Here is a 25,931-nt window from a genome sequence, read left to right on the forward strand (position 1 = left end):
TCTTCTGCCATATTCCACATAGGACGTGTGACATTTAAACACACTGGCTACTCTAGCAGTTGAGCTTTTGGCTCCTTGCTAAAGTGGGTTCCCCAGCTTAGCCATGACGTGACTGAATTGAAACAAAGACTGACAAGCAAAGCTCTGTAGTCTGGTAAAGCAGCTGGTCTACTGGACACACACAGGAGGAGCCCCAGCAAGGAGTGCAGAAGACAGAGCACTCTACCTACCAACACTGAACCTGGGGCACTCAACTCAGCACTGGATAGAAAGGATGGAGGCCATTTACATGAAGACTTCTTTCTAGGGGCCACGTCATTAAGATGATCAGGAAAGCACATGGATGCCAGACACACCAACAGCTGTCCACAATTCTAAACCCTCACTTAGACCGAGAGCATGGAGACAGGCCTCGGCCAGGGTCCGAAAGGAGGTCATTTGTTTCCGCCAGAAGTTCCCTTAGACAAGTGTCCATTAACTCTCAAAATGAGACTTCCTTACGATCCGGACTGCAACCAAACCAAAGTGCAGCTCTTCTCAACAAAGTGCAACAGCTTCTCAACCCAAATTGTACTCTTTACAAAATGTTTTACAGGTGCTTCCGGCACTCAAAGTTCGGAAACAAATACATTCTGCCTCCTTCATCCTTCTCCTCCTCCATCCCATGTCAGTTTCCACATCTGTATAATTGGGAATTTTGCCCTCAACAGAAACCACTCATACTACACAAATTTTCAATTTGTAATATAATCAGAGTATCAGTAAGTAAAGAACTCAGAATCAAAGGATGTGAAAGGTCAAAGGCATTCTGTGATCAGAGCCTTGCTTTTCAAAATGCTATCCATGGACCAACCACTGAGGCATCAACTGGGATCTGCTGAGAAGTGCAGAATCTCAGGTCCACACCAGAACTTCTGAGCCAGAAGCCGCATTTGACAAGATCGCCAAGGGATTTGAAAGCAGAGTGAAGTTTGAGATCTCGATCACTGGGTTTCAAACTCAGTTCTGTGGAATGCTTCATGGGCCTCTGAGAGGAGTGGGCCCGGAAGAGACCGGGAAGGAGAAGGGGTGTGGGGAGCAGGCCTTACTTCAGCTGAGCAGCCTGCCTCTGATCTCTCTGGGAGGTTGAACCCCCAGCCAGACTAAGAGATCCCATGCGCATAAAGGTTGGAGAATCACTAGTCTAGACCAATCGTCTCATTTTCTACATGGCACAACTGCGATCTTCCAAAGAGCATGAGGGCATTTTACCAAGACACATCATAGCCCCTTGAACACTGTTAGAGAACTCCGACATTCAGCAAGCCTGGGTATCAAGAAAAACCTTCCTAGTCGTCGTTGCCGGAACAACCTCTAACCTGCAAAAGTAGAAGCAAAGACAGACCCCGAGCCCCAGTGGAAGAAGACATAACATCCAAGGCTGTGCCCTGGAAAAGCCCGGTTACATTAGTGGCATTTTGTGCCACCTGGTTTTCAGCAGAGGAGAGAGACACACAGAGATAGTAAGTGTCAAGGCTACACAGGAAAAGAAGAGCTGGCATCCAAACCCAGGTCCCCGGGCCCCAAAGCCCAGGCTCTGGATCACATCACTTGCATTGTGAGCACCCACTGGCAGCCCCTCTGTGTGCCCCATGCACTGGCCCAGCCTACGAGCTACATGGACACACAGCCACTCAAAAAAGGGGGCAATCCATCCTCACGGACCCATGGGATACAAACAATGGGCTCCCTTCCCAATGCCTGGGCTCCCGGCATAAGCCCTACACATGGAAAATGCAAACTCAGTTGCTGTATCTTCACGGTAACAAGCATTAAGAATCTGTTTTAACATACATTGTTATGTATCTGACGTCTCTATGCCTTGGGAAAAGTAGAAAGATCAAGAAGGCAGAAATGGTCAGAGGAGGAAAAGGAGAAGAAATACTTTGCAATGTACTGACACATTAGTTTCAGCACCCCGTTTTCACGTTCATACCCCCCAAGCACTGCATAGAGCTTTCTGCCATGGAAGCTCTCATTACTGACCATCTTTAATTAAAACTAAAGTTGCAAAAAAAACCCCAAACAACCCAATCCAAAAATGGGCAGAAGACCTGAATAGACATGTCTCCAAGGAAGACATACAGATGGCCAAGAGGCACATGAAAGGATGCTCAACATCACTAATCATTAAAGAAATGCAAACCAAAACTACAATGAGGTATCCCCTCACAAAGGTCAGAATGGCCATCGTGAAAAAATCTACAAACAGTAAACGGTGGAGAGGGTGTAGGGCAAAGGGAACCCTCCTGCACTGTTGGTGGGAATGTAAATTGCTGCAGCCACTATGGAGAACAGATCAGTGTGGAGGTTCCTTAAAAAACTACAAATAGAGCTACCATACAACCCAGCAATCCCACACCTGAGTATGTATCTGGAAAAGACGAAAACTCTATTTTGAAAAGATACATGTACCCCAATGTTCACTGCAGCACTATTTACAACAGCCAAGATATGGAAGCAACCTAAATGTCCATGGACAGATGAATGGATAAAGAAGGTGTGGTATATATACACAACGGACTACTACTCAGCCATGGGAAAATAATGAAATAATACCATTTTCAGCAACATGGATGGACCCAGAGATTATCATACTAAGTGAAGTCAGAAAGAGAAAGACAAATATTCTAAGATATCACTTAAAAGATGATACAAATGAAATTATTTACAAAACAGGAACAGACTCACAGGCATAGAGAACACACTTACAGTTACCCAAGGGAAAAAGCGAGGAGAGGGATCAATTAGGAGCTTGGGATTAACAGATACACGCTCCTATGTATAAAATATACAAACTCAGTCCTACTGCATAGCACAGGGAACTCTATTCAGTATCTTGTAATAAACTACAATGGAAAAGACTGAAAAGGAAAAGTTGCTGTACACCAGAAACTAACACGTAAAGCAACTACACTTCAAAAACAGAGGTGAAGTCGGAAGAGCTGGCCAGCAGACGGCACAATGAGCGAGCAGCACGCTACCGGCGTCCAATCCTAGTGTCATGTCAGCCACAGAGCTGGCCCCTTTCCCGGAGCCGCCTCGGAGTATCATCGGGAACGTTCTAGTTGGGCGATGCAACACACCAAGGCCACCCTCCCACATCGTCTTGTCCTTACCGCCTGCCCTCCTCCTTCAAACGCAGTAGGCCCAGAGGCAGTAAGCGAGGGGCCCACACGGCTACTTCCTCCTGGCACTGGAGGCGGCCACAGCTCAGGTCATCGGTGAGCTGCTCTGGGCAAACCCGCACCACTTCTTCTTTCTCTGGGTCATCAGCAGCAGCCACTCCGCTCAGCCTGGGCAGCTCTGGGTGCCACATGGGGCAAATCAACCTTCTGGAGTGGACCAGGAGAATCTGGCCCCAATGCCTGCACCCCCACCCAAGCAATAACCCTCAGAACATAAAGACCTACCGTCATCTCGCTAATCTTCTTTCTGAAGTCAGGAACAAGAATTGGAAACCTCATCGCAAGCCAGGAGAAGGGGGCGGCCTGCGGAGAAAGGTGCACGTGTACAGATAGGCAAGGACAGGCACCCATACGCGGAGCGACACCTTACTCACTCGGGTGCCCCTCTTCTCTAACTGCCTCCTGGCCTGGGAGGCACACAAAGCTTTGTCAGATCACTGACTAACCAAATGAGTGAATCGATAAATTCCTTCTCTGCGAGAGAAACAGTGGTTTGCCTTTAAAACTGCAAGTGAGGGCGTTGATCTACCGTACGCAGGGCACAGGCCTGACTCCTTAGGGTGGGCTCTGAGTTGAACCCAGTCTACTTTCCCAGCCTCCTCTCCCATGAACTGGCTCCATCCGCACACCCGGTCTCAGTCCCCTGAATGTGTGTGGCCCTTGCAGGGGGCCCGTCCCCCATCTCCCAGCTAAGGAGACCCTTCTCACTTCAAGACCCAGCCCCGACGGCCCTCCTCCCTGAAGCCCTCCACAGCCCCTGGCTCTGAGTCAGGGGTTCCCCGCCCTTCACGCTCCCCTCCTTCTGCCTCGTTTCAGACTCTGCGCCTTACAGGTCTGCCTGGAAGATGCCCCTGCGGCACCAGCCCCGAGTAACCCAAGGGTGAGCGGACACCTGCGTCCCGGCACAGTCAAGGACCCTCTCACAGGACGGGCGTCTGCGGACTCACACGGCCTTTGCCTCACCGCGCCTGGCATCCAGCTCTGCCCTCTCCCATCAAGCCGCGCCGACACCGACGATGCTCGCAGATGGCCAGTCAGCCGACGCCCTGGAAGCACGCCCCCGGCCCAACCCAGCGGCTGTCTGGTGCACAAGGAGCCAAAGCGCCTCCCGCCAGGCCGGCCGCAGGGCAGAGCCACGTGCCGCCCGGGCGAAGGCAGCTGGCGCCCCGCGTGCGCACGCAGCCGCCCCTCGGGCGCCAGTCCTGGCTGTCGGTTCTCCCGGTCAGTCCGCGTGGATCGCGAGGCCTCGGGCACTGCGAGGGTCCCCCGGGGCCCACCGGGGCCCACTGCGAGGGGGCCTCCGACGCCCGTCCGTGCTCTGCAGCTCCCCGACGGGCTGGCAGAAAGCGTCGGGTCGACGTCGCAGGTTGAAGGCACACCCTGCTTGCTCCCTGTCCCCTTGGCGGGTGTGAGTCCCCAGCCAGCCTTTGGCACTAACTCTCTCCCGGGATCAGCTTCCCGAGGGACGCGACCCGAGCCGGCCAGCCCTGGAGTGCTCCGAGGAGCAGGTGATGAGACGGGGTCTTGGTACGGGGCTGGCATCACCCGCCCCACTGGCACTGAGGACCCCGCCCCGGGGATGGGTGCTGTGCGGACAGCCCCGGGCACAAGGCCACAGCCCAGCTGCCTGCTAGACCTTTCGCTGGGCTGGCAGGGGGAGAGGAACCTCCCGGCAGGGGAGACGGTCCAAGCGTGCGGAGCGTGGGGGGCACAGGGGGAGGTGACTTCTTTGCTTGGCCGACCACAGGGGATGAGCAGCTTAGGGTGAAGAGCAGAGTGAGAAAAAGGGGGGCCCCAGGCTCTCCCCAGTACCTTACAAAGGAGCCCCCGTCTCAGGCAGCGGACAGTCGTCCAACCCAGGATTCGAGAGAAGTGGCTGAACCTCAAAGACGCCGAATGTCCCACCAAGGCACGTCTGTCCCGCCAGCATCGGAAGCCCACTTGGGAAAACCTGCACCCTTGACACGAGGCCCAGGGAGACGGGGAGGACGCCCCAGAAGAGCGGGACTCCCCAGAGGCCTCTGACCTTCTGCGCCTGCGGCAGGGGCCCACCCCTTCCCCTGCAGAGCTGGTGTCCCCGGCTCACCGCCGAGGGAGCAAACGTGACCCGAGTCCTTCCCCACAGGTGCCCCCCGTCCCAGGAGACAGGGGAGCCGGCCGCCCCGATTTGCTGTGGGAGCTGAAGCGCTACGAGCAGGAGAGTGCAGCAGAAATGGGGAGAGGTGGTCGGCCCACCGCCAGGGCCCCAGGCAGAGCGAAGTCACCTCACAACACAGGCCGGGCGCGCCAGGCCGGGGTGAGAGGGAGGAGAGAAGGGACGACCCCCTGCCCTCCCCCGCCGCCCAGGGACTGCAGCAGACAGAGGTCGTGGGGCGCCACTGAGCGGCCAGAAACCAGGGGCTGTGACGACGGCCGCCGCTGACCAGGAGGCCTGACCCACCGAGCGGGGCAGGTGGTCGGTACAACACAGCTTCCCGGGGGCGCGACGGACGGGCAGCCGACCAAGATAAGAGTCTAAAACGCACGCTGAAAAGAGCAAGGGCGGACGGCAGGAGGCCGAGGGCAGCCGCCCCAGGGAACAAGTCACGATCCCTCGCCCAGGTTCTCCGCCCCTGAGCCGGTCCTCGGCGGTGGAACCGCGGACCAGCGACGTGGCGGCGGGTCCCCAGGGGGAAGGACGCTGCAGCACCACGGCGAGCGGGCACTGGAATGACCCCCAGCCCCTCCCAAAGGGGCCTCGGGCTCCACGCTGGCTGACCCAACACCGGGAAGCGGGACAGCCAGACAGCTGGAGGCTGCTGGACACGGGGCCCAGCTTGACCCTGGCGTGGGAGACGCGATAAGCTCTGTCTCTGCGGCCGCTTCGGGAGGACCCCTGGGCTGGGGTTTCTGAGCAGAGGCCGTTGCTGGCCCAAGGTGCGCAGGGCCGTTCCCGAGGACTTGTCAGTGGGTCTTGAGCAGGGAGAGGCTGCAACCCAATATCCTCCGGAACCAGGTGCAGGGCTCGGTGAGACGTCTGCCGAGGAAGCCTTCAGACCCTGGGACGACGCTTCACGTGAGTGAGCGAGAAGACGTAAGGCCCAACGGTAACCCTGCACGCACTGCAGCGAGTAAAGGAGAAACGTGGAGAAAAAGAGCGGGGCAAACGCGCCCCCCACCCGTGAACTCGTGAACCTTCTTGCCTCCGGGTGATGCCTCGTGGGCGTCCCTCGCTCCCGACTCTTCACATCCTCTCTGTACTCTGGAAAGTCGCCACAGAGAGCGCACAGATCCTCAAGAGGCGGCTGAACGGGCCCTACGTGCAGAGCGCATCAGTCCTGCCGGCCAAGCCCTGTAACCACGGTTACGGGATGGCAACACTCGCTCCAGACCCCCACCCCCGCACCCCGGCCCCACTCCTGAATCTCTCAAACAAGGAAGCTGGACCCATTCGCTGGGCCACGGCCTGATGTCGGGAAGGCCCCCTCCAGCTGCCGAGGGCCTGGGGCCCGGGTCGTTGCCGATCTGCCCAGAGGCTGAGGACGCTAAAGAGCACGCAGACCCAAGAGCTCAGGAGGCCCCAGACGTGCACACGAGCATCTCCCGCCCCCAGCCAAAGGGGATACAACGCTCTGTAACGTGAATGCAAGCGGGGGCATCGCCTGAAGAGCACGGGAGTCCCCCTGTGCTGCGCCACGTGCCCTGCGCAGGCACCACCCCCAGCAGTGGCGGCAAAGTGGCTGCTCACGTCTGCGGGTCCCCTGTGCGCAGCTCCTTCCCGAGCTCCTGCAGCGCCAGTCACTGAGACAGAATCAGGTATACCTGCGGTTCTCAGGCTGGAGCCCCCGATCTGGGCCGTGGGGAGAGGGACACGGCCCACAGGAGCTGCCCAGGGGACAGAGGGGAAGGCGGGGGCAGGGGAGCACGTCTTAGAAACAGGCCAGATGTGGGGCGGCAGGACGTAAACCGGGAGCTGGGGCAGAGCAAACAAGGCCGGCCGTCTTCCCGCAGCTGCACGGCTGCCCCGGGGCTTGCCCCGCCTGAGTCCATGGGGCACGGAACTAAAGCCAGGCGGCAAGCCAGTGACTTACCCAGTCAAGAGGGAGCCCTTTCTCACGGGCAGAGCGCTGGACGCCAGGGCACCGCCTCCTCGGGGACCACCAGCCCCAGGGGGCGGGCCAGGGGGCAGACCGGGAGCCTCCAGCGGGAGGGCCGGCGGGACACGCCCCTGACGCTTGGGGCCCCGCTTACAAGTCGGAGAGGGTGCAGGCGAATGCGAATGCGGAGTCCAGAGCTGGCCTTCAAAGAGATGAGGAAACCAGCCCCCAAGGGGCAGGAGGAGGCATCTGAAACACAAACAACCAGGGCTAATCGATTAGCACCCGGACACCGCGAAAGGAGCCCCCACAACTCGGCACAAAGAGGACACGCAGCTCAGTGGGAAGATGGGCAAAAGGCGTTTCAGGGAGGAAACCAGCCCTACCAAGGAGGGCGCTAGGGAAACTGAGACTTTGCGTCGAGCCCGTCCCACACCGGTGGTGCCCCAAAACGTGCGGCAGGAGCAAACTGGAACCCTCTCCGGGCCTCAGAGAGGCAGCTGGGGTGGGGGTGGGGGGCTGGAGGGACCCAGGCCACCGGGGACGAGAAGGGGACGCAGCCGCAAAGGCAAGTGCCCAGATGGGTCGCAGGGACAGTGACGTCTGCTGGTGCCACGGGCAGGGCGTCAGAGAGGGAAGTGGACTCAGAGCAGGTGCCCTGGGCTCCGAGAGGAGGCGATGTCCTGGGGGCACCGTCCCCCAAAGAGCAGTGGCGCAAGCGACAAGGACTTCCTAAAAGGAAGATGGGGCGCCTCATGGGGACAGAAGCATGTCTGGGGAAGAAGCAGAGCCTGAGGGGGAGACTCCCTCCTGTGATGTGGGGTGCAGGCCAGTCACAGGGGCCGGGAGGGAGCAGGGGCCCCGAGCAGCGGAAGGCGGGGGCGGCCAGGTTGGAGGCCAAGGCTGACACCCAGGTGAGCACAGAGCAAGGAGAGAAGGCCTGTTCCTGCCAGGACGTCGTTCCTGGAGGGTGTGGGAAGCAGCAGGTGGAGAAAACGTCACCGGGAAGTCGGAAATCAGATGGTTTTCAGGCTCGGCGCTGACCTTCCTGTAATGAAGATCAAGGCTGAGTTGCCAAGGGGTCCTTCTCACAGGGGCAGCCAAACACCATCCCACGCCCGCCTGCAACACGGCCAGGCCATTCCTCCTGGGCCCGCGCCCGGCCCGCGGCGAACTGGCCTGGCAGCCACTACCCCGGGCCTCCCCACCCCGCCACCCCCACGGGGGACCTGGGTCTCCCCGCCTCTCAGCACACACGGGAGGGTCAGAGAAGGGAGTCCTTATGCAGCGCCATCACAGCTGTCCCCCAACCAGCAGCCACCGATCACGTGCCTCCAGCTCACTGGGCAAGCTCTAGTTCTTCAACAACGGGACTCGGGAGGAACACCAGCAGCCCAGCCGCCATTCACGGGACCCTCCCTCATGATTTGAAACCGCTCCGACGAGGTTCTGGGGTGTCTGGACGCAGCTGGTGACCACTCTCGGGGCGAGGAGCCGAGGAGGGGACACCGGCATGGAGGGAGTTGGATCTGCTGATCGCTCAGGTCCCCCGCAGCCCCGAGGCCTCAAATCCACGAGGGCGCCCCCTGCTCCTCACCTCGGGGCCGGCGTTCCCGGGTCCTCGGGCTTCTGCAAGGGGAGAGGAGGCCAGCCCGCGGGAAGAGAAGGCAGCGCTCTGTTGAGCCAACACCCCCTCCCCTCAGCGGCAGCTCTGTCAGGCGCCCGGTAAGACCCTGTCCTTTGTCTTCCCGGGACTCCTGGAGATCGGCTCCAGCCCGGGAAGGAGAGCCCAGCGAAGGAAGGCAGCAGGAAGGTACACGGCGCGGCCAGAACCCCAGACAGGCGCTCCTGACGCCCGCGGCGGGCAGAGAAGGGGACGTTACAGTTGTGCCCTGGAAGGAGGACAGGAGCTCGCCAGGACAAGAGGAACCAGGGGTCCAGGAGCGGGAACCGCACGTGCCAACGCGTAGAGACCCGCAGAGCGCGTGCGCGCAGCGTGCAGAGACAGCACAGGCACCCAGGGTGCTGGGCGACAAGGACGGAGAGCTGGGGCCGCTCGAAGGCCCTCCCAGGGCACCAAGGAGGTGTTGGGGCTTAAACAGGAGAGGGCTCGGCAGGGTTTTCAGTCCGGGGTTGACGAGGACAGATGTGCGGTGTGACACGGAACCCATGGCCTGTGGGGCACCCACTGGAGGAGAGACAGGCGGCGTCTCGGCCGGTGGGGAGACTCAGGTGACAGCACCGGCCCTAGGTCACGAGGCCTGAAGTCAGCCAGTAGCAGTGGGGTCAGAAAGAGGAGCATTTATTCTGATCAGGCACCTGGGAGGCAGGGACACAGGACTTGGTCACCAAGCAAATGGGAGGGAGGGCGGCGGTAAGGAACGCGAGGAGGAGCAGAGCCAGGTGGGCGGCACTGAGTGGGCTGAGGCCCCCGCCCCCCCCCCCACTGGGAGGAAGAGGACAGGAAACAGCTCTGAGGGGGAAGTTGGCTTTCTTTGGCACATGCCAGCTCCCAGGGGCAACAGGAAACCGAGTGCGAAATTTTCTTCTCACCTCAGAAAAGGCCAGAGAAAGACTGTCCCGCAGGGCTCGGCCAGCAGTCCCAGGGTGGCTTGGAGGGGAGCTGGCCTGGGCATTCAGCCCAGAGGGGCGAGACTCAGCCCAGAGGCCCCGCCCTCTCCCCCCTCCCTCCCCCCCGCCCTCTCCCCCTCCCTCCCCCCCGCCCTCTCCCCCTGCCTCCCCCCCGCCCTCTCCCCCTGCCTCCCCCCGCCCTCTCCCCCTGCCTCCCCCCTCCCTCCCCTCCCCACCTCGCCCCCGCCTCCCTGTCCCCTGGGGTCCATTCTGAGGCTCGGATTTGGTCGCTAAGGACCCTGGGTCGCTGCCACTTTGACCCTTGCCGACTGTTGAGGCGCGGACTGGACTGGACGCCTAAGGCAAGGGACTCAAAAGGGCACTGCCTGGCCTCCGCCACTGAGCTGGCCTCGCCCACCCTCCATGGGTTCCCAGGGGCCCAAGCTCCATCCCTGTCAGCTCCGCCCCCGCCCCGCACCTGCCGGGCTTTTCCCCAGCTCGGCCCCACTCCTCCTCAGCTCAGCCTCCTCCTCCAGGAGCTCCTCCTCACCCAGCTCTTTCCCACACCTCAGCCCCAGATACTCCTCCCCCCAGTTCCTCCCACCTCCGCCCTGCCCCTCCCCCAGCTCCTCCCCAGCTATTCGCCACAGCCCCGCCCCTTCTCTTCCGACCCGCTCCCCCGCCCACTTCCTGGTCCTCCTCCTCCTCCTCCTCCTCCTCCTCCTCCTCCGGGTGCCGCTCCACGCCGCCGGTCTCGAGCCTCCGAGCGGCCTGGCCTTCCGCGCGCCGCACGGCCTGGCGGCTCCTACCCTGTCTCCTAGCGGCCGGAGCCTGCGGCGAATGCGCCATTGTGCGTAAGTGCGTGTCTACGTACCTGCGTGCCTGCGTGCGTACGTGTGTACGTGCATGCGTTCACCCTGGAAATCAGGGGCGTCAGCGCTTGTGGGCGCGGCCACGTGTCACCGGTCCCGGTTCCCCGAGGCGGACGACCGTCCTCCCCGGTGGCCGCAGCCGGGCCGTCCGAGCGCTCCCGCGACTCGCCCCGCCCGCAAGGAGCCAGGACCCACCGCGCCCGCGGACGGTACTTCGGGGCGGGAGTTTCCCGGGCTCTGCGCTGGGGAGCGCGCGCGGGGCGGCCGAGGCCGCACCTTCCTGTCCCCTCCGCCGCCACCGTCCCCGCCCGCCATCCTTCCACGTGTGTGTCCCGCGATGCGCTGGTCCACACGCACCAGCCGCCCGCAGTCCTGCCGCCCCCCCCCGCCTCCCGCGGGCACCCCGCCACCCCTACCCCCGCCTCCCTGCCCTGCGGGGCTCAGCTGCTTGTCCGCGGCTCCCCTCCCGGTGGGGCCCTCCCAGGAGTCCATTGAGGGGCACGGACTGTGGGGCTCTCCATATCCTTCCCACGTGGCCGTGTGAGGAGAAGTGTCGTTTTTTCCTGTTGGATGCGGGAGCTGCTGGGCTGTAAGATCCCCGTCACTCCTGTGGGATGGGCTTCTGTGCTGCAGGCTGAGGCATTCGTGGGGTCCCGGACCCGGCCGGGCGGGGGCAGGGCCATTGCTTTGATGAGCAGAACCAACCCCGAGGGAGCCGGAACGTGTGTTTCTCATCGGTTGGGCCCTCCTGGGTCCTGGTAGTCTCCGGTCCCCGCCGAGGAGAAGACCGTTGTGGTTCCTTGGCCAGCATTGCTGTCTTGTGGCTGATGACTTTTCTCCTTGTCCCTCTGGTTCTCGTGCAGGTGAAGACGCCCAGACAAGTGGAAGAGTGTTTTCTCCTCTGGCCGCCAAGCAGGCACTCTCTGCGTGGAGAGGTAGGAGGGCACTCAGCCCCCTTCTTCCCGAGGGATTCTCCCCAGGGATTCCACCCACACGGTTCGGGTCCCATGGTTGTGATCTGGTGGTGCCCGTGAGCAAGGGGCTGGCTTAGAAGCTGAGTGGAGGAAGCCGCGGGCGAGCCTGGGATCCAGTCACACACCCCAGGAGGAGCCGGAGAAGCGGCCAGGCCCCAGGGACTGGCCAGCCTCCCTGGTAGCTGACTCAAACGCAGTGAGGAGGGCGACCCTTTGTCGCCCCTCAGGTTGGCAGAGGTTAAGCGGAATGAGGATGCTCGGGGGCCCACCAGCGCGTGAGGGCACGGCAGCGTCGCCCGTGGCTGGTGGAGCGTACACGGGGTGGGGCGCCTTGGCGGAAGGCCGTCTGCCGGCGTGTGTCAGCATCTCAGGATGTGGGCCACGTGACACGGGCCTGCCCCGAGCCGGGGCTTCAGTTAGCGAGTGTGTGGTCGTGTTGAGCCAGTCTAGAGGGGCCGAAAGTGCCAAGCAGTCTGTGAGTCCCCGTCAGCAGGGGGAACAGTCAGTAACCTGTGGGACAGCCGACGACGGGGTACCGTGTGGGCGGTGAGACTAGGACAGATGAAGATGTACAGACGTGAAGCAGTGTTCCCGAGGTGCTGTGAGCGGAGAAGTCATCCCCCATCCCTGCGTGGAGAGGTGTCCAGGACAGGGCTGACCCTCTGTGATCGCTTGCCCGGGCAGTCGTGTCAGAGTCCCGCAGTCTGGGTGGCTTAAACTCCAGAATGTATTGCCTTGCGGTTCTGGAGGCCAGCAGCCCGAGATCTAGGTGCCGCTGATGGTGGCTCTTGCGAGGGCTGTGGAGGGAATCTGTCCCACCCCGCCCCCCTCACTCCCGGGGCTTTGCTGGCTCTCCTGTGTGCCGGTCTGTCTCTAACTGGCCCCTTTTTATGGGGACATCAGTGCTGTTAGAGGAGGGTCGACCCTAATATTAGAGCTCACCTGACCTTGATCAGCTATGTGAAGCCCTTTGCCTTGTAGGTAGGGTCACGCTCTGAGATACTTGGGGTTGAGAGTCCAGCACGTGAATTTCAGGGGCATGGTGTGACCTCCTAACACCCTCCAAAGGCTCTGAGGTAGGAGCACACGTGGAACATTCCAGGGATGGAAGGAAGGCCTTCATGGCTGCAGGGGTTGAATCCAGGGGCGAGGAGAGCAGGCAGCCAGGGGGAGAAGCCAGATCATGTGGGGCCTCACGAGCCCTGGAGAGAAATGTGGCTCCGCTCTGCTCGGGGCAGGAAAGCCCTGGAAGGTCCTGGGCTGGCTGCCTTTGCGGCCTTGTCGCCCGTCCTCACAGCCACGTGCAAGTGGAGGCTCCGTGCGGTGCCGTGACCCGGCTGACTTTCAGGCCCGCGGCTCCCCTGCTCCTCTGTCCTCAGCGAGCAGGGACCCTCCCCGCCCTCCCCGCCCCGAGGTACAAGGAAAGCAGGCGAGGGATTCAGGTGCCCTGGAAGCATGCGCTGTCTCTCTATCCTCCGGCGCCTCCTCAGCTGCAGAGCGGGGTGACGGTAACCTCGCGGGCGACGTGAGGATTGAGTTCTATGATCCCCGGATGGTGCCCGTCCCAGGTCCTGGCGTGGAGACGGAGCGCGCACCAGGGCCAGGAGTTCCTGCCATCGGGTATCCTTTCTGGGGCTCCGGGCCGGGGTGGGAGCGGTGGTCCAGGAAGGGGTGGGAGGAGGGTGGCTCCCGAGGCGCGGGGAAGAGACGGCCGGCAGGGCGATGTGAGAGCCAGGGCGTCCCCGGGGCCGAGCCAAGGTGGGTTGCCGAGGCCTTGCCCTCAGCGGCCCTGGGGTGAGATGGGGGCGGGGGATCCGCAGAGCATGGGGTGCAGCAGGGCCAGGGAGCTGCGGGGCCGGGGGCAGGGGAGAGGCCAGGCCCGGGACGGTCCCTGTCTGTGCCGGGAGAGGGCCAGACCGGCCACCGGGCTGTGAAGCCAAGGGGGCCCTGCCTCCCTCCTCTCTGCCTCCGGGGGCCCAGTGCCCTCTGTCGTGGAATTGCCCACACGCGCCTCTCTCTCGCTGTCGCGGGCTCCACCTGATGGACGGATCCCCCCGGTCGGCACCCCCTGTCAGCTGACTGCGCGGAGACGGATGGAAGGGGCGGGCGCCCGCGGGGCCCACGGGGCTGGGGTCAGGCCCACGGGTCGTGAGCTCGGGGGCCGGCACGTCGGGCTCCTTGACGGTCACGGTTCTGTGTCTCCGCAGCCGCGTGAGGCCCCGGGAGCTGCGGGAGATGAAGTTCGGCTGCCTGTCCTTCCGGCAGCCTCATGCGGGTTTCGTCTTGAACGGGGTGAAGACCCTGGAGACGCGGTGGCGGCCCGTGCTGAGCGGCCAGCGGCACCGCACCCTGGCCGTGCACATCGCGCACAGGGACTGGGAGGACGCGGCCTGGAGGGAGCTGCTGGCCGAGAGACTGGGGCTGAGCCCCGAGCAGATCCAGGCCTTGCTGCGGGACGGGGAGAAGTTCGGCCGCGGAGTGATAGCCGGCAAGTGACGATCGCCGCCCGGGGCTGCCCCCCAGGGGCCCACCCGGGCCTTTGGCGCCTCGTTTTCGTTCCAACCGGTCGGTGTGGGGTTAGGGTTCGTTTTCCTGAGGCCCCTCGCCTTCGGAGGGGCCGGGCCGGTCCCTGGGCCGGGGGGGTCGGCGGGCGGGCCCAGGTCCCCTCCCCGCCACTCTGGGGCTCGGTCCCCTTTGGTGCTCTGAGAGGCAGAGGCGGCGCCGGCTCTGCCCGCGGCGCTCGCCTCCGTGTGTGTACGAGCGCGTGCGCGTGCGCCTCCGTGTGTGTACGTGCGCGTGCGCGCGCACACCGTGGCAGAGCCTGCGGGAGGCGGCGCGGCCGCCGGAGCTGCGTGTGAGGGGGACCCGGGGACTCGGGCCGCCCGCCCGGCTTCACGCGCCCGCCTCACCCCCGCTGCCCGCGGCATCCTGAGGAAGTCCCCTACCCCCTACCCCGGGGTCGGGGGGAAGGTCCCGCATCAACCGCCGGCCCCCAGTGAATCGTTCGGGGACCGGATTGCCCGTAGGCTCCCCGCAGCGGCGGCCGGGGGGCGGGGGGGCCTCCGCACCTGTACCTGCCGCCTGCAGCGGTCGGGCTGGGAGCTGCCCGGGGCCCTGGTGGGGTCGTGGAGGACCAGGCCTCTCCTTTTCATGGCTCTCCCTCCCTCCCTCCCTCGACCTCGCCTCGAATTCCCTGAACCGAGGTTGGCAGGTGGGAGATGCTCAGCCAGAGGGACCCAGTTCACCCCGGGTCCCCTCGATGATGTGGTCTTAGTCTCCAGCGGTCGTGATTTTGAATCCCCTTGTTGTCCGTCTGCGTGCTTCTGTCTTTGTGCACAGGGCTGGTCGACATTGGGGACACTTTCCCGTGCCCAGAAAACCTAGGCCCCAGCGAGGTTGCGGAGCTGGAAAATCGAGCCCTGCTGCCCAACCTGCGGCACAAGTACCTGACTGCGCTCGCCAACCCCCGCTGGCTGCTGCAGCCCGTCCCCGGGAGAGGCGGGAAGGACGTCTTCCAGGTGGACATCCCCGAGCACCTGATCCCCTTTGGGCAGGACGCCTGACCAGACTGGGCTCTCGGGGGGACGGCGACCGAGAGGCCAGCTCAGCGTGCCGCCGCCCGCTCGCCTTCACGCCCTGCACGTGCACGTCTGGCTCGGTCTCCGTCGGCCCTGCCCCGGGGAGCGCTGCCCGCTCCGTGCTGTTCGCAGAAGCAGGCGTGCCCGCCTGGCGCAGGGACCGGGCTCGGGACTCTCCTCGTGCGATGCCGCTCCGTGCTCAGCCACAGGGTCTCGAGGACTTCAACGGGCCTCGTGCACGCGGGGGAGGACCGCAGGCCCGGAAACAGGGCGCGGTCCGTCCTCACGGGTGACCCTGGCCCTGGGGTAAAGCGTCCCTCGGCTCACGAAGCGCGTGTGGGTTAGACGTGCTGCCCGGCCACTTCACGTCCGAAGACAGGCTCCTAACCACAGCTCTGACGGCAGAGTGAGAAGGGCTGGCGCTCACTTCGTGGAAATCTCTTACTTCTCGGTGGGGTTTGGGGCCACCCGCCAGCGAGCTTTCCAGGGGTTGTTACCTCTGCAGGTGCGGGGCTTTCCCCCAGGTGTCGGCTGGAAGGGCCCGTCTCTTCTGAGGCGGACGGCGGTGTGCACGGCTGCCTTGGTGGGCGGGATGGCCCTCCTTTCCGGCGGGCCTCTTGGGGAGGCCCCCGGATGGTGGGCTGGACGCGCGCTCAGCTGCGGGTCAGAAACTTCTGGCACCGTAGGGGGACCCAGGAGGAAGCCCCTTCTGCTTCAGGATGCGTGACTAAGGGAAGGTGACGGCCGTGGGGTCAGGAGCCAGGCTGTGCTGCCTCCTGACTAGCAGGCAAGGCCCAGGGAGCAGCCGGTCCGGGGCTGCACTCAGCGCTCCCTATAGCCACGCCCGGGGCTGAGCGTGGGAAATGCTGCTGCTTTAAATGAAAGGGGACGGCGGGGACCAAAGCCTGCCGGGGGTGTGGGTTTCCAGCCTCGTGGGGCCCGTCCACTGAGATGTGCGAATGGTACGTACGGACAGCTAGGAGGGACGCAAGACTCGCGATTCTCGTTCGATTCTCCCTTTACTCCCGTGGACTTTGTGGCTTTTCTTTTTTTTAGAGGCAAAGATAGGTTCTTGGTGATGAGATGGGGCTTTTTGTGTGTCCCCAGGGGCCTGCGAGCCCAGGGATCGCAGTTGTACTTGCCCGGTTCGCAGACGACACACGTGCGATCCGAGGAGCCCCCCTGCTCCTCACCCACCTCAGGGACCCTGTTTGTGGACGTGACTAAACGGGCCGCCAGCAGGAGGCAGAAACACCTCTAGTACAGACACACCTCCAAGTCATAAGCTGAGGAAACCGTGGGGCTGGCGGGCAGTTCCCTGGCGCCGTCCCTTCCGGCGCGGTAGCTGCCGGGGGCACAGAAGTGACGTTCCAGGGAGCGCCCTCCTCACTCGGGCCGCCCTGATCCCTGGGGGGATGGTTCTCCCTGGCCCGTCCCGCTCCACCGCTCGTAGAGCACGCGCCAGAGAACAGGAAAGACCGGGTACCCCTGGGCCCCTGAGCGCTTGGGGCTTCCTTCTGGGCGGTGGAATCGTCGTAATGGACGTGTGGGGAGCATCTGGTAGCAGCCTCTGGCTTCCTTCTCTTTGGGGCTGTTGCGCTGGTCCCGGGCCGAGCAGTTGCTCGCGGGTTGACTTTTCTCTGAATGTTCTCGATGAGCAGAGGCTTGTCTCTCTGAAAGTTGGAGTGGCGGTAGATCTGAAATGAAACGAATCACTTTAGCCATTCTGGGAGAAAATACCCATTCCTCCCCACCCACCCCCCGCCCACCACGCCCGTCCATCATAATGGTCTTATCTGACTGTGGGGAAAAGGTGTCTTTAAGTTCCTGGCAGGTTATTCCGCCCTAGAGTGTGCGCTCCCTAGAGATCCCCGAGGCGAGCCTCGGTCGAGGAGTTGCCGTCGCTCCCTGACATCTCGTGGCCCCTCGAGAGCGTCTGTAGGCACACCTGCGGCTTCTCTCTAAGGGGCTGCGGCTGAATACCACAGGCTCTACTTTCTCATCTTTCCTTAACTACCCTTCTCTCGTGAGGAAAGTTACTCTCGCCAATGAAACCCGTTCAGCACGTGGCCCATCTGGCCTGCCCGGAAGGTGTTCGAATAACAGAGAGAACGTGGGCCACGGAAGGGCTTTCTACTTTACCATCAGCCTCTTCTCCCCTGGAGAGCGGCTGGTCAGGCATATCTTGCTGAATCCGTGCAGGTTCAGTTGGCGGACGAAAGACGTCAAGCTGTCTGTTTTGGAAATCTTGTCTGCGCCTCTGCGGTGAAGAACCTCCGTCTGGCAGAGGTCTGCCTCGATGACCACCGTGTCTCCCTCGTCGTTCCAGCGCGCAGAGGCGCAGGCGGGATCCCCCACCATCCTCCAGAGCTTTCTTGGGAAGGAGAGCTCAAGCATACTCTCGTCGGCCACGCCGTTGTCTGGGCCCCGTGGTGGCCGGTTGTCTTGGGAGCCGGGAGCCGGGCGCTCGGCTTGGTCACCCTGCTTCTCCGGACTCTCCCTTGAATCCACGTTTGGATCCGGGGACGCACGAGAGGGGACCCACGTTGCTGGCTCTGCGTCAGCCGATGGGCGCAGCGTGGCCGTACGGAGCTCGGAGCCAGTCTCGATTGGGAGCATTCTCCACCCGAGACCGTACCACTGAACTCTCAGGGCAGGAATGCCTTGGACCAGAGCGGGGATGCCCAGTAAACACTGTCCGCAAGATTCTAGAATCTCGGTAGTGGGGCAGGCAGCCGCTTAAGGCGCAGTCTTCTTTATTGGTCACGTGATGTCACAAAGGTGGCCTGGAGAGGGAGCCCTGGCCAAGTGTGGGGGAGGGGAGGGGGACGGGGCCCCAGGCGGGCGTCTTGTCTTTTTTTCTAAAAGTCTCGAAAAGTATGGTTCAGGTTCCCGGGAGAGACTCCTGTCCGCCGCCAGGCACCTTGTCTCAAGGGGCCGGGCCCCGGATGGGTTGAGAAACGTGATCCTGTCTCCACTCCGGTCCCTCGAGGCTGGCTTTGCTGGATTTGCTCAAGGGCCAGGCCCTGGCGAGGCGTAGCTTGGCTGCCACTGAGACCACAGGGGTCACGTGGGCCCCTGGCGACTGTCCCCCCCAGAAGATGGGGGTCCCTAGCGGGCTGGTTGGCCCAGCCGGAGTCGGTGCCCACCCCCACCCCCACCCCCATCCGCCTCCCGGCTCTGGTCGCTCGCAGATCTTCCTGCCAGCTGGTCGGTCGCGCTCAGATGGGCCCAAACAGAGAGTCCCGATTTCCTGCCTCCCGGGTCAAGCTGTCCCCAGAGCCGGGCTGTGCGCGACCTCACGTTCAACTCGAGGGTTCCCCAAGCACCTCGGGCACAGCCCTGCCCACGATGCTGCGTGGGAGGGCATAGCCACGTGCCCTCCGCTGGGCATCGAGCCTCCTTTTGAGCTCTGCCTTTGCCCCCAGACCGCAGCCCCGTGCGGATCACAGAGGGGTTGTCTTCAGCGTCCGCCTCTTCCCATAGAAGCCCTTCTCATGGCCCAAGGGCGCTCAGTTCTGCAACAGCTGCGTGTGTCCTTGTCCCATCGCCTTCCCAGACCCTCGGACTCGGCCTCCCTGGAGGCTGCTTCGAAAGCCCTGTTTCCTTTCCGCAGTGGGGGGGAGGTGGGGGTTGGCTGCTGCTCCCCCGACCCTGGCCTCCCACGTCCACGTTGGGTCTCCGTGGCTACTTGCCCTTGGAAGGACTTGACTTGGGCCTTCAGCGTGTAGCCTGTCCCATTGAAAGCAAGCATTTCACTGGTGCGCTCCCAGGCCAGCCCTGCTCTCCTTCCCCACGCCCGCCCCTGCCCCCCCCCGCTCCACCTCCACCCCTGGGCCCTGTCGCACTGAGGATACGTAGGATGATTTTGCTTGCTTTCAGCTTAGACACTGGAGCGGGCCTACGTGACACGGACTCACGTCCAAGGAGATTTCCCACTTGCCGACCTAGCCGACACCGGAGGAAGCCCCCGCCCACGTGCATTTGGAAACAGACGAGGGTCTGGGCGTCGGACGTTCGGCTGGGCAGGCACAAGCCCCCGTGACGTCCGAGGCCTGCTTTTCCCAGCCTCGCCCTCCGGCCCCTGCCCCGGGCTTCCGCGCCCTGACGCCCCCGGCCCAGAGGCCCTCCAGCCGCTCCCCTCCCTCGCTGCCGCCAGGGTCTCGGGGTGTCCGCCGGCGTTCACTTCCCTCCGGTATCTGAGGAGGCTCCTGGAGGGCCCTTATCCCAGTAGGCGCTGGGGCCTTAGAGTCAGTCCCGGGCAGTCTCAGTCCCTCCCTCCCCGTGGCCCAGCCGTGAGCAGCTCAGCAGGCCGGGCTCCCGTTGGACAAGGAGGGCCCCGGGGCAGGAGCAGGGACGGGGCGCCGTCACGCGGGAAGGTGCCGGACTGGACAGAAATGCCGGCACCGGGCAGCGTCAGATCGCAGCAAACCGCAGACGAGCCGCACGCCCTCTCTGCTTCGCCTCGGCGCCTTCCTTCCTTGGGCCCGCTTGCTGTCAACTGACAGACGCCGCGTCGCACCGAGAAGAGCAATGAATCGCCCGTCAGAAGGTCGGCCACGGGCTGGGGTGGCTGGGAACAGCGTGGGCTCGAGAGGAATTCAGACCGGGGCTCTGGTCCCCACCCCGTCACTTGCCAGCACGTGATCCTGGCAAGAGCGCCAGGCCCCGCGGCCTCGGGTTCTTCCCCTGTGAGGCGAGTGGGTGTGACGAGCCCTGGCTCGGGCTGCAGCTCACAGGGCCTGGCGTCTGTTGGGACGTGGATGATCGGCGGTTGTCTGTCATAGCGTTTGGCCCCGGACCCTTCCCCTCGCTCCTCCGGCGTTTGGTTGCGCCGTTTCTTGTCCCGGTCATGTCAGAGAATATGCAGCTCGATAGGAATCAGCCAAACAAGACGTTTCATAAATAAAACTAAGTCAATTTTCCCAGTTAGAGGCTGTGTTAAATTCGGGTGCGGAGGAGTGTTCCCAGCGGGATACAACACGAAGCTCCAGGAAATAGAATCAAGGAACGAGGCTTTGCACCCCTCCCACATGCTCTCCCATCCAAACCGTTCCTTTGCTTCATTTCAGCCCCACCACACATGGAGTCCTTGATGACAATTGCCCGATTACAGTCACGATAATGATTAAAGCTAATTAACACCTTGGGTTCTGGTCCCCCCCCCAACCCCGCGCCCGAACAGGGAAAAGAGGGCCTGTCCACGGACTTCTGGGCATCACGTCAAGGGAGTGTGACCGCATTTTTCCAGATGTTGCATATATAACACCTACTTCTTCACCGTGGTCAGCAGCAGCGCGACAGGAGCCAGGACCCCTTCCTTCCTGCCCGAGTATGAGATTTCTCTCGGGTTTATCCGTGATCCAGAGGGACACCTCACAGCCATGTCGCATTTCAGACGTTCCCCCCAAACCCAAGTCACACCGCCTGCTGGCCTGGCTGCTGCCACCACCCAGCTTCATCGCCATCACCTCCCCCAGAAGGAAGCCCCGCTTCCCAAAGGCCCAAACTGCCCCGGCTCGGGGCACTTACACTCCGGGGCTCGCTCCCGGCGCCCCACCGCCTCGTCCCATGTTGACTTGTTGTGTGGGACTTGGGGGACGTCTCACCACCTTCCTCATGTGACTGCGGCTCCTAGACCGTCACTCTACGTGTGCGTGTGGCCTGCTTTTCCTAGTGGCCCCGCTAATAACACAGGGCCTTCTGGAGAGCAGAGGCTCCGTGAAGGCCTGTGGAATAAATGAACCAGTGAGCAGGGGGTTATTGACTCAGACCAGTTATTATTGACTCAGACCAGTTATCTCCTACTTTCGTAAAAAACCCATGCAAATTCAACTAAACATATATATTTTCGTTTTATACAATGACAGAAAAAGTTAAAAGATTTAGAATTAACTTTTGCTTTTCTCTATTTCTTTCTTTTTTTGGGGGGGGGCACACCATGCGGCTTTAGGGATCTCAGTTCCCCAACCGGGGATCAAACCAGGGATACCAGCCGTTAAAGTGCTGACTCGTAACCACTGGACCGCCAAGGAATTCCCAACTTCTGTATTTCTTGACCGCATCAATTTTATTCTTAAGTTCGTTCTGATTTCCAACTACATTCCTATTCCAATGAAATGCTATCTTGTTTAGGATCACAAAATAAAATGGGAAACTTACAATTTGTTTTACAAAATAGAACAACTTTTGTCCTTGAACCATACATGTGTGATCAATGTCATACACAAAGTGAGACACTGAAGCTTATTAACCCTTCTTTTAAGTGGAACAATATTTGACAAATTTCTAAAGAAAACAGAGATGAAATTCCATGTCGTCATACACAACAGGAACCCAAAGTGGGTACACACCGGGTCCCCCCGACTGGCCCGGGCCCTCCCTACTTAGAAGGCGGACCGCGCCCTCTTCACACTCAGAGAGAAGCATCTGCCTCCCTGCCCGCCCCACGGGAGAAGCTGCTGGACGTGGGCCTGGAAGGAGCCTGGCTGCGGCCCTGGCTCAGGCCCCCTCTTCCTCATCGCTCACACCCTCTGCCCACAGGGATGCCAAGGACCTGGGATCCAAGCTATTGACCCAGAGCAGATGCTCCAGGACCTGCCACTCGCTGGTCTCCGCGTGGGCCCGGGGACCCCACAGGAACTCGTAGCGGGCGGGGTCGCTGTGGGGCACCGGCCGGTACTCCACGTAGCCCTCCTGCACCCACACTTCGGTGAGCAGCTCCCTGGGCTCCCCGTAGATGCGGTGCTCCTGCCCGGCACACACCCCCAGCTTGCCGAGTGCTCCCCAGACCTCCTCCTCGGGGCAGCGATCTCCGGACAGGGCGATCAGGCCCAGGAGGAGCACGAGCAGGCCGGCCTTGGGCATGCACTGCCCGTCGCTCAGCACCGCATCGCAGGTGAGGCCCAGGGTGGGGACCAGGACGTAGGTGCGCTCGCGGGGGTCCACCTCCTTCACGTCCACGCCAAAGACCAGCTGCATGCACTCGCAGGCTCGCCTGAAGACCACGGGGAAGTGGTCCTGATGGTCACGGAGGACCATATGCAGCATCTCCGCCTTGGAGGTCGGCTCCTTGGTGCGATACTTGAGGAGCAGGAAGGCCACCAGGTCAGCCACCTTCAGTGGCAGCGGGTCTAGGTGCAAGGGATCAGCGTCTTCCTGGTCATGCTGGGTGCTCGGCCCCTCCTCGTCTTGGCTGCTGGAGTCGTCGTCTTCAGATTGGCTCCAAGGACTGGCGGCCATGAGAGTGGGGGAGGGGCTCTGTGGGGGACTGGGTTCCCCAGCATCAGCCGCCTCCTCCAGGGTGCCCGGGAACACGACATAGTAAGAAGAGGAGGAGGAGGAGGAGGAGGGGGAAGAGGCGGAGGGGGAGGAGGGGGATGCGGGCTCCTCCCCCGCAGCCCCGAACAGCTGCGCCTCCACCGGGCCCTGGGCCGGGCCTGGGCCCTGCAGGTCTGCCTCAGACTGGCGGAGCTCCCTCATCTCGCCCAGGGGCCCGATGACTGGGCTCGGGCCGCCGACAGGAGTGCGGGCAGGGGTGACAGGGAGGGACCACGGACCTGGGTGAGAGAGGGGCTGTGAGCGGCCTCGGCTAAGAGACGCACCCTGCGCAGCTCTGACAGAGGCCGCTCACAGGTCTCGTGTTGAGGGGAGCCCGCGGGCCTCACAGGGGCGCTGCTCCTGGACGGCCCGGCCCCCGCCAACCTGAAGAAGGAAGCGAGGGGCTCCTCAGGGTGCGGCCAGCACGGCCCCAGGTTCTGGGGCTCACAGGGCGGTGGGGTGATTTGGGTGCTGCGGGGTCCCCGCTGTTCTGGGAGGCGGAGCCCCTGGGTTCACACGCCGGGCACGCACCTCCCCTCGACTCCTGGCACTGCCTGGGCCTCCTCTGCTCTGTGCTCTGCGGACACGTGCCTCAGACCCGGGCCTTCACCGCCTCGTTCCTGGAGCCCCTGCAAGAGGAATGGAGGGGGCACCTCGGGTGTAGACTGCGGCACGGCTCTGGGCCTCGGTGCCGGCAGACCCCCTTTGTTCCGGGGACTGGGCTCTCCTCAGTCCTCTCCCCTGGTCCACACCTTGACCGTGGCAGATCCTGGGAGTCCTCCCTCCGCTGACCTGACGTTTCCACTCAGACCCAGGTCCTCGCGTCCCAAGACGCCTCCATCCCCAACCACGTGGCAGAGGTGAGGGCCTCTGCCCGAGAGGAAAGCAAGAAACGCTGCGTGTGCTCATCGCACCCCGGGGCCGCCCAGGGCTGACGGCAGGGGCGGGGATCTCTGGGGTCCCCTCTGCTTGGGGCCCAGCGTATCCTCCGTCCTCCCTCGGGGGCCTCACCTGGACTCCCCGCAGGACCTGGGATTCTCCCCTCTGCGCACCGGAGGCCCCGCCCCTTTTGCCGGGTCCCCGGTCTCTCTGAGACCCGGATGTCGGGAAGTCGGGACGGGCCTAGTGTGCTCATGCCCCCCGGGGGCCCCCCAGGGACGGCGGCAGGGACGGGAATCTGTGGGCTCCCCTCGCTCCTCCCTCAGGGGCCTCACCTGGACTCCCCGCCGGACCTGGGATTCTCCCCTCCCCCCACCTTGGGCGCCGCCCCTCAGAGCAGGTGCCCCGTCGCTCCGAGGGCCGCACGTCAGAACCTGCTGCACGGGATTCTACCGCTCTCCGGCCGTCCAGGGCCCACTCGGTTCTGGGGCCCTGGTTCCCTTCGGTCCTCCCTCAGGGCCCTCACCTTGACTCCACGCGGGACCTGGGACTCTCCCCTCGGCCCACCTGAGAGCCCGCCCCTCGCCCCCGCTCCCCAATCTCCCCGAGCCCAGGAGGGCAGGACGTACTGCAAGTGCTCGTCGCGCCCTCTGGCCTCCAGTGCGACCTGGAGCTTCTCGACGCCTCATGCAGTGGGCCGGAGCCCCTCCCTGGACCCCCACACATCCACCTGCTGTGGCCAACAGCCTCCAGCAGATCACGGCAGCCCCGGCGCCCCCCCTCGCAGCGTCACTTACGCCCCTCGTGGCCCGGCGGCTCCACCCCGCCCCCTCCCCGACTACATCCCCCCATACACGCCCCCCCCAGGCACCAGGGGGTGGCGCTCCGCTCGGGGCCCTGGAAGCCGGGCGCCCCCCCATGCGTACAGGTCACACTGCCTCTCTCAGCTGCCCACACCGGGGAGTCCTCCCCCGAGCTCCCTCAGCACCAGGGGCTCTCGCCTCTCGCACCCCAGACGCAGAGCCCACCCCTCGTGCCCCCGCCCACGCGGGAGCCGGAGCCCCCTTCCTGCCACGAGCGGCCTCGCCCCCCGACGCCCCCAGCCCCGGCGGGAGCTCCCCTAACGCCAACCGCACCGGGGCCCGGGAGTCCTCCCCATCGACCCCCGCCTCAGCCAGGAGCAGCTCCTCCTTCCTCCTGCCACACACAGCGGCCCTTAGTCCTCCCCTCCCGTCTCAGCCCGTGGGGGGGGTCCCGTCCTCCCCACCCCCACAGCCAGTCGTCCTCTCCTCTGGCCCCCAAAGCCGGCCCCACCCGCCCGGCAGGAAGCCGTCCACTACACGCCGCCCCCATTCTTAGCCATTAGCCCCACCCTCTGCACCCCGACTCCAGAACGGCCCCCACCAGCCACCCCGGCGGACAGCGGTCCTCCCCTCGGACCCGCACACTGGGGGACCCTTCCCTCAGCACCCCTTCGGCCCGCTGCCCTCAGCCGCCCCTCCCCCACTCCAAATCGGGCAGCCCGTAGCCCTCCCCCCAACTCCATTCCTTCCCACGGCCCCCCCGGGGTACCTGCGGAGTCCTGGCCCCGGCAAAGCCCCTGCCTGGCTCCTGACTTGCTCTGACTCTGTGGATGACTCCGGAGTCCCGCTCAGGACGGGCTGAAGAGCTAGCTCGTCTGGGCACTGCAGCCAGCAACTGAGCAGCCGACCGTGCCGGGCACTCTGTGCGAACGCCACGTGGGTTTCCGGGTGCTCCCGGAAGTCCCAGGAAGGTGAGGGAGAACGTTCTAGACGTCTCTTTCCACAGAAACTGGTTGGATGAGAAGAGCACGTGAGGCGCTTTGCGACGGAAGCAGCAGTAGGCATGCGCACTGAGGGCCTGAGGTCCCAAGGCTTGGCGCCTCCGGAAGCAAAAGACACGCCCACTGGCCTTCCACCAATAGGAAGGCCTCCCTGCAAGGCTGCGGAGTTGGAGGAGCAAACTTGGCGATGCAGAGCCCGTGGGGGCACACGGGTCAATCTGTCTTTACAGGTGGGTGGCTACTGTGATTGTTAATGTCATAAAGCTATTCTTTTCTCTTTCTCTGTTTTTGTAAGTTTTGAATTTTATTTTGTTTATTTTTTTATACAGATTATTAGTTATCCCTTTTATAAGTATTAGTGTACATATGTCAGTCCCAATCTCCCAACTCATCACACCACCACACCCCCGCCTCCACCACTTTCCCACCTTGGTGTGCATACGTTTGTGCTCTACAGCTGTGTCTCTATTTCTGTCCTGCACACCAGTTCATCTGTACCATTTTTCTAGATTCCACACTTAATATATGATATTTGTTTTTCTCTCTCTGGCTTCCCTCACTGGGTATGACAGTTTCTAGACCCATCCACGTCTCTACAAATGACCCAATTTCGTGCCTTTGTACGGCTGA

General features: G+C 62.8%; 3 protein-coding genes and 1 long non-coding RNA gene across 10 annotated transcripts; 1 reads left to right on the forward strand and 3 right to left on the reverse strand.

Moving 5' to 3' along the window:
- Positions 1-6,604: 6,604 nt before the first annotated feature.
- Positions 6,605-9,981, reverse strand: LOC136793466 (uncharacterized). Its single transcript, XR_010838733.1, has 4 exons — positions 9,857-9,981; positions 9,493-9,622; positions 8,636-9,195; positions 6,605-8,351 (listed from the first exon to the last, which is right to left on the reverse strand). It is a non-coding gene; the product is annotated as an uncharacterized lncRNA (long non-coding RNA).
- A 404-nt stretch (positions 9,982-10,385) lies between these two features.
- On the forward strand, positions 10,386-20,230 carry LOC131748788 (protein EOLA1-like). Of its 7 annotated transcripts, none has more exons than XM_067023994.1 (5): positions 10,386-10,728; positions 11,610-11,681; positions 13,211-13,340; positions 13,928-14,208; positions 15,060-20,230. In XM_067023994.1, the coding sequence occupies exons 3-5, from the start codon at positions 13,273-13,275 to the stop codon at positions 15,281-15,283; spliced, it is 573 nt and encodes a 190-aa protein (XP_066880095.1). In that variant the 5' UTR covers positions 10,386-10,728; positions 11,610-11,681; positions 13,211-13,272; the 3' UTR covers positions 15,284-20,230. The 7 variants fall into 7 exon arrangements, with proteins under 7 accessions (XP_066880095.1, XP_066880096.1, XP_066880094.1 ...); XM_067023995.1 differs by having other exon boundaries at positions 10,603-10,732; XM_067023993.1 differs by having other exon boundaries at positions 10,603-10,724.
- Positions 15,740-17,917, reverse strand: LOC131748846 (heat shock transcription factor, X-linked member 3-like). The gene is made up of 3 exons (XM_067023906.1): positions 17,441-17,917; positions 16,571-16,995; positions 15,740-15,914 (listed from the first exon to the last, which is right to left on the reverse strand). Exons 1-3 carry the CDS (start codon positions 17,915-17,917, stop codon positions 15,740-15,742), a joined length of 1,077 nt encoding a protein of 358 aa, XP_066880007.1.
- Positions 20,231-21,799: 1,569 nt separating the features above from the next.
- On the reverse strand, positions 21,800-22,780 carry LOC131748783 (melanoma-associated antigen 10-like). The gene is made up of 2 exons (XM_067023579.1): positions 22,627-22,780; positions 21,800-22,452 (listed from the first exon to the last, which is right to left on the reverse strand). The coding sequence occupies exons 1-2, from the start codon at positions 22,778-22,780 to the stop codon at positions 21,800-21,802; spliced, it is 807 nt and encodes a 268-aa protein (XP_066879680.1).
- Between the last annotated feature and the right edge of the window lie 3,151 nt (positions 22,781-25,931).

The sequence above is a fragment of the Kogia breviceps genome, chromosome X (genome assembly GCF_026419965.1).
Source record: "Kogia breviceps isolate mKogBre1 chromosome X, mKogBre1 haplotype 1, whole genome shotgun sequence".
NCBI lineage: Eukaryota > Metazoa > Chordata > Mammalia > Artiodactyla > Physeteridae > Kogia > Kogia breviceps.